General features: G+C 50.0%; 1 protein-coding gene across 1 annotated transcript; it reads right to left on the reverse strand.

The window, feature by feature from the left end:
- Nucleotides 1-3,657: 3,657 nt before the first annotated feature.
- Nucleotides 3,658-7,395, reverse strand: LOC309357055 (noggin-2-like). The gene has a single exon (XM_081888953.1). The coding sequence runs from the start codon at nt 5,578-5,580 to the stop codon at nt 4,930-4,932; it is 651 nt and encodes a 216-aa protein (XP_081745079.1). The 5' UTR covers nt 5,581-7,395; the 3' UTR covers nt 3,658-4,929.
- Between the last annotated feature and the right edge of the window lie 342 nt (nt 7,396-7,737).

The following is a 7,737-nucleotide window of genomic DNA, read 5'->3' on the forward strand; positions in this document are numbered from 1 at the left end:
TAAAATTAATTCTGGGGTTGGAGAATGTAGGGTGTGCTGTACACTTGTATCTGGATTCCTGCAATGCACCCAGCGCTTTCCTTGCATTTGATGCAAGAAACAGCAATTAGTGCAGAATGCTGCAGCACGATTGCTGACAGGAGCAAGACCCCATTAGCATATAGCACCTCTGCTCAGAGATCTGCACTGGCTGCCAATTTGTTCCTGGGCCAAATTCAAGGTGTTGCTATTAGTATATAAAGCCCTCAACAGTTTGGGACCAGTTTACTTGAAATACTGCCCTACCCCATATTGACCCACTCAAGCAGAATTGGCACTTTTACAAGTGCCACATAATGTCTGTACCACACTTGCAAGGAATCAGTCCTTTAGTGGGGCAGCACTTACTCTCCAGAAACCCTTCACCTATTGATATTATGCAGGCCCCTTCGTTGTATTTCTTTCAACGCTTGCTGAAAACACTTTTTTGTTTAAGCAAGCCTGTGAAGATATATGGCTTTCTTATGCATGTTCATTTTTAAATTGCTGATTTAATCTTGATACCTTGTATGCCTACTCGTTTTTAATGTTTGATTTTATCAGTGGAGGTTTCTGCTGATTAAGCGGTACATACATTGTGTTAAGTGAGTCAATAAGTCTCACCTACCCCACTGCTCTCTGTGTTACTGTGATGGTCACCAAACTGGATGGCTTTGAAAGAGGATAAGGCAAATTCATGGAGCCCAAGGCTATCAACAGCTACTAGTCATGGTGGTTATGCTCTACGTCCATTGACAGAAGCAGCAATGCCTCTGAACACCAGTTGCTGGAATTATCACAAGTGGGCAGAGTGCTGTTGTGTATATGCCCAGCTTCCTGGCTTCCCATAATGCACCTGGTCGGCCACTGTGAGAACAGCATATTGGGCTAGAGGAGCCATAGCGTAATATGGCAGAGCTCTTCTTATGTATGTGCACATTGGGCATGTCCCTGAAACCATACAACTAAATAAATAATTTTTGCTACTGTTGTATAGTTAATTGCACCAAAATTCTTGTTGTATAATGTTTGAACGATATGTGCATGCGCTCCTGCCCATGAATAAAATACCACATGAGAAAGAATCTTGATACAACCAGTCATACAATCGCATCAGGATGGTTCTTGTGTCCTATGTTCTTCAGCAGGGCCACACCAAGACATTTAGGCACCTGAGGTGAACCACGAAATGGAACCCCACCTCCGCACCAGAGAAGAAGGGGTGAGTGGAGCTCCAAAGCAGTAACTAAGGGGCAATAATGATCTACATCTGAATGTGATGCCCAAGTGGTTCCTGCCGCCTGAGGTGGCTGCCTTGCCTCATGGGTGGCCCGGCCCTGTTTTTCGGTACATGCAGACTATGTATGCAAGCCTACTTAGAAGCCCGTTTTGCAATTAAGTGGCATATAGGCCAATCAATGATGTGCATTAGTAAAACATGTACAATGGCATCAAGGGCCAGTTTCTTCCCCCTTCAGTGCTTTATCGGTGCATGCACACACGTTACTAATACAGAACTTGGGGGGGGGGAGAGAAGCAGATGAATGGAAGGAATTGGAAACCACACCAAAATGTTCACACATTGCAAATGAATGCACTGCAAAATTTGAAAATAAAACATGGAATTATGGTGAATTCCTAATGTGGTTGGTTTCCACTTCGGAAACAAAAAAAGCTTATTAGGCCACAGGGAAACTCAGATGGGAAGCATTTTAGAAACACCCATGTTCTGTAGAACCATCATGGCTAATAGCTATTGGATTTCTCCTGTGTGCACTTCCTGGGGAGTAAGTCCTATTGAGCAATGGGGCCTATGTCTGCGTAGCTTGCACTGCACAAGAGCTGCATACAAGGCTGGTAATAGTCATATGCTGGGAGATGCATGAGGTTACTCAATGTACAGTAGAACTTTCCCCCAGGCTAACAAATTCCTTCCAAGGATGCAAGTCATCATTCCAACACATGGGCTCTTCTGTTTAGTTTAGGCACTTTAACAGTTCATCAGTGAAGACTGGTCCATTAGGACCCTGTGGAGCACTGCCCTACCGCCCCCCCCTCTGCCCCCAGCCTGCCTGCCTTCCTGTTTGCAACCAGTCCAGGGTGTGGCACTGGCTGTCAGCTTCCTCCTGCTGCTTAGCCTCAGTGTTGCCATTGTAGAACCACAGAGCCTAGGGCTTGCCGATCAGAAGGTCGGCAGTTCGAATCCCCAATGACAGGGTGAGCTCCCATTGCTCGGTCCCTGCTCCTGCCCACCTAGCAGTTCAAAAGCACATCAAAGTGCAAGTAGATAAATAGGTACCACTCCGGCAGGAAGGTAAACTTGCGCTGCTCTGTTTCGCCAGAAGTGGCTTTGTCATGCTGGCCACATGACCCAGAAGCTGTACGCCGGCTCCCTCGGCCAATAAAGCGAGATAAGCGCCGCAACCCCAGAGTCGGCTACGACTGGACCTAATGGTCAGGGGTCCCTTTACCTTTACCTTTAAGGAGAAGAATTGGGGCAAAACTAGCATTAGTTGGCTCTGCCTGTTGTTGGCTCTGGCACTACATACTGTTGGCCTCCTGGCCTCCTGGCATAAGTGATAACCTTGTAGCCCAACAGGTGGTCAGCTCCCATCTGCCCCAGCTAGCAAGGGCAATGGCTAGGGATGATGGGATCTGCAGATCAGCAACATCGGGATAGCCATTGCTTCTCCTTCCACTGTTCTGCTGCAAGAGGGAAAATGCAAACTGAAGAATCCATATGCCGAATGAGACGGACATGCAGCACATGCTTCCTCAGAAGTCAGTCTCCCTGTGGAGCTTACTCTCAGTGTTTACAGGGTTGCAGCCCAACTGCCTCCAATGGAAAGCACAACAGGGAGGGGGAAAGAGTGCCAGAGATCTGCCAGAACATCACCCTTGTTTTTCCAAAGTGGTGGGACAATGATGACCCTTGGCTCATCAAGTCCATCAGGTGGAGCCAGCATGGCCAGTGGTCAGGGATGATGGAAGTTGTGGTCCGACAACATCTGCAGGCCTCCGTGTTGACTAACTCTATTCTAAATCATGCCTCATCATTTTCTATCAACTTTTCACAGATACTATGACATTTAAATGATGATAAATTGAGGGTCTGGGACACGGGTGGTGCTGTGGTCTAAACGACTGAGTCTCTTGGGCTTGCAGATCAGAAGGTTAGCGGTTCGAATCCCCGCGATGGGGTGAGCTCCTGTTACTCAGTCCCACCTCCTGCCAACCTAGCAGTTTGAAAGCATGCAAAAAAAAAGTGCAAGTAGATAAATAGGTACTGCTCCGATGGGAAGGTAAACTGTGTTTCCATGCACTGCTCTGGTTCCAGTGTTCCGTTGCACCAGAAGCGGCTTAGTCATGCTGGCCACATGACCCAGAAAAACTGTCTGTGGACAAACGCCGGCTCCCTCGCTCTGTAAAGTGAGATGAGCACCGCAACCCCAGAGTCGTCAGGGGTTCTTTACCTTTTTTTAAAAAATGAGGGTCTAACACTTATCGAGGCCTAAATATACCACACAGCTTGTTTAGCATTAATAGATTTCTTTGGATTTCATACCAGCTGGGATCTCTGTCTGATACACAGGGTTTATATAAGACATTTTCTCAGAAATCTGTAGAACATAGTGGAAGTATTTTTTCAAAGACAGAGTTTATTGCTAAAAATGTTTTGATCAGTCATGGTTGATATGTACACTGATATGTTGCAAAAGGAATATTCAAGTAAACATTTTCAATATTTTCTGGCATAATCTCCAGCTCCCCCCCAACACCTCCTATACACAAACATTAAAAAATAAATAAACTGTACACAAGAAATTTCTTTTTAACGTCTCTACATTACTATATGTATTCCAAAACAAAACAATCCATCACTCTTTCATAACTTCATATTTTTTTTAAAAAAAATCTCCTTAATCAATATACATATTTTTTAAAAAACCTAGACAACTTTGAATATTAGTCTGAAGATCAGTGACAAGTTCAGAAGATAACAAACAAACAAAAATATACAGGAAACGGAAATTAAACACCTTCCCAAGGGGTTTGTGGGGGAAAGATGGGTATCATAAACCATCTTTCTGGGGCAAATATCTCCCTTCCCTTACGCTGAAGGAAAGTGTTCCATTTTGAAAGGGTTGGGCTCAACATGTGGTCCTGCATCATCACCATTTTATTATTAATAATAATAATTATAATAATAACAATAACAACAACAATAATTATAATTATAATAAAAATAACCAGAAAAACACAGCGGATCTCCCCCCCCCCTTTTAAATTCTCTATATTTACAAAGGATGGTAATTTTCCTCTTGTTAGAATGCTATATATATATATGTATAAAAATAAACATCTTATTGTAGTGCTTAGCTTTTCTTGGGCCTGCACTGCAGTTCCTTTCAGGTTTTGCTTTCCCCATTTCAAATAAAATAAAATAATTAAAAAAAAGAAATACAGTGCAAGGGGTTGCTGGGACAGGGTGGGGTAGGACTGAGAAATGAATAAGCAAGGTCTCGTGTGTCAAAAGTTTCTATGTCCCCTTATCTTGGGAGCACAAGGTCTACCAGGAGACAAGCGAGTTCTTCATTCAATCGTAAAAAAAACCAACCCTAATCAAAGTTGCAAGATTACTGACACCTGTCATATCCATCAACAATCTGATTGGAGGTTCTCAGGATGCCAAGGCCTCTTGGACAAGTCCCCCGTGTGAGATTTCCAGAACAGTGTCTACTCCACCCCATCTCAAGGGACTGGGGTTGTTCTGAAAGGCAGTTCTGCTAGAGCTGATCCACATATCCACATGCAACGCATATATATATATATATATATATATATACACACACACACACACACAGGAGCAATGAGGTCTCTTAGATCCAGCAAGACACCCCAAAGCTGAGGCTAGCAGGAGCATTTGCATTCTGAAATCACAGGGTACTGGACAGGTATCCAGGTGCAATATTTCTGCTTCGACCACCCTTGGCAGTACCATCTCAGGAAAGTCTTGGTGACTGACTTGACAGGCTTACAGGACATGCCCTCAGGGAAGGAGCAGGACTTCTCCGCAAAGCAGTTCCCTTCCTTGATGTAGCGAGGCCAGAATCTTAGTCCCAGATCCTTCCAGGTGTACAGCACAGGGCAATAGGTGTACGCCCAAAGCCACTGCAGAAACTTCCGGCGGGCTTTCTTGCCCATCTTGAGCCTGGTCCCATAGGGAGTCTCGCCCAGGTCCAGCTTCTTCAGCTCGTTGGGCAGCGGGCCAAGGCCTTTGAAGCGGTGCAGGGCATCCGAAGCAGACAGGTTGTTGGCCTGGGCTGGGGCCGCCACGGACATGAAACTGGGGTCAAAGTTGCTGCCCAGCTTCTTCCTCAAAGTCCGCTCGTCCAGGTCTTGCTCCTTGGGGTCATACTCCGGGTCGGGATGCTCGATGATGTCCTTGACGGGCAGGCTGTCGCTGGGGGAGGGCCGGAGCCGCAGGTAGGGCTGGCAGGAGCCCGGCTGGAGCAGCAGTGCTAAGCAAGAGCAGAGCAGGAGAGCTTGCGGGGCCGTCATGCTCTCCTCAGCCCAGCCCAGCCCCAGGGCGCAATGTAAGACAGGGGGTCCCCACCAGCAGCCCCAGACAGGACCCAGGCACTACCGTGGACTTGCTTCTTCCTTGCCTGCCCCCTTTCGCCGATTGTTAATACTCCACGGCCCCACTTGCCAAGTCCAGGGGGTTCATAAATAGGCTGAGACAAAGTCCAGCAAGGCCTCTGGCTTTAAATAGATCGCCAAGGGGTTAGATGACAGACGCATGTAAGGTCCCCCTTGGCACTCCCTCCCTGCTACTAATCAAGCATGGTGAGCGGGGAGAGGTGGGGGCGAGAGAGAAAATGGGGTGGCAGGGAAAGGAGAATCGGGGTGGGCGGGAAGCGGCCGCCCCCTCCTTGCGAAACAGCCTCCCCAAAGGGCAACCCAATTCTTTCTAGCTCTTGGCCGTTCCAACCCCCCTGCTTCTCCTTCTCCTTCTCTCCTCTCCCTCTCTCCAAAAAATTCACAGCGGACCGACCTCCATCCCCATGGTGACAGCTGGACTTAGACCCACGACAACATGTCTAGACGGTATGACAGGGTTTGGCGTGAGACTGGAGCCCAGGAATAAAACCCTCTTTTATAGATGGGGAACTGTGGAAAAGGGGTGGGGGGGAGAGCGGGCGTAGCAAAGGGGTGGGAGGTGGAGGTGGGGGCTGGAGGAGAGGGTTTTTACAAAAAGAGGGAGAGTCACAAGAAAATGGGGCCAATTTTTTGGTGGGGTGGGGGGCTCCCTACTTTTCCCTGTTATCCCCCGCCCCTTCGAAGTGCAGTCAATTTCTTCTTGTTGCGGTTATTGTTATTATTATCTCCTCAAATAGCCGCAGATCCCCAAGGAAACTGCCAAACGGCCCCAGGAGAACTTTTCTTCATTTTCGACGTCTTTTCTTCGAGAAGGTGCAGCGTGTCCCAGCGCAGTGGGGGGAGCGGGGATCTTGCTCGACCGCGGAGGACAGAGAGCAGAAACTTTCCGCGCTCCCTTAGTAGGATCCAGCTGCCCCCGAACCTATCTCCGAGGTCATCCTCCGCGCCACTCCAAAGCGTAGGCACCCAATAAAATCCCAAAAGCCGCGGGTGGGGGGCGAAGCACGAGCCACTGCCCCAAAAGACGAAACTCAAAAAGCCTCCGAGGAGATCGCCCCCCGGTGCAACTCCGAGGGGCGGCGAGTCCGGGAGCCGAGAGAGCGCGAGGATCGGAAAGAGTTGCCTCGCTCGCCTTGGCGGGGGTTGGGGTTTGTTTTTCAAGCCAGCCAATTGGCAAAAGTCAAACGCGTCGCCCCGCCGTCGCCAGGCTGATCTCTTTCTCCAGGAGCTTCAGGATCCCGGAGTGGGGGGGGGGGAGCTGCGGGGGGCGGAGAAGCCGCCTGTCTGGGTGCGCGCGGGGGGCTCGCCTCCTTCTCGCCGCCGCCTCGCAACGTGCTCTTCTGCGGGAAGAAGGGAGCGAGCGAGCGAGGTTTCGCTGCAGCAGCCTCAGCTCGCCCCGTCTCCAAGGCTCGGCTCGGGAGGAATGCCTCGATCCTCTTGCTGCTGCTGCTGAATCTGGTGCGGCGGCGGCGGCGGCGGGCGGCGGCGGCGGCGGCGCCTGGCTGCCTCCTCGTGGGGCGCCGGAAAGGCGGCGAGGTCCTTCCTTCGCTCCCTGCCCTGCCGGGGTGGCTGGCTCGCTTCTCCGCCGGAGCGCCTGGTCGCCGTGCGCCTCTCGTGCGCTCCTGCCCGCGCTCTTCCTCGCCCAAGCGCCTCGCTCGCTCGCTCCTGCGCCCAATGGCTCCGCTGCCCAGCCAGCGCGCGACTGCTGCGCTCGCCTCGCTCAATCCCAAATTAAATATCCCCCCTCGGATGGAGCCAAGTGTCAACGGGAACGGCCCACCTCTGTCACTTTCACCACGTTGCCTGATTGACAGCTCCCGCTTGCTCCCTCCCCTCCGCTCCGCCGGCCCTAGATTGAAGCGCGCGCGGGACCCGCCGCTGGGTCCTAAAGACGCACCATGTTCCTGCACTGGGGGCTCCCTGGCTCCTTCTCTCTTGCAGGCTTGCAAGGAAGGTTGCGTGTGCGGTGAGAGAGCGGGGGTGTTTGCGGTTGGTTTCCATGCGAAAAGTATTACTAATGAAGAAGATGATTATAATTATTATTAACATAGGAAG

This window comes from Podarcis melisellensis (assembly GCF_964234715.1).
Source record: "Podarcis melisellensis genome assembly, chromosome: 14".
Classification (NCBI taxonomy): domain Eukaryota; kingdom Metazoa; phylum Chordata; class Lepidosauria; order Squamata; family Lacertidae; genus Podarcis; species Podarcis melisellensis.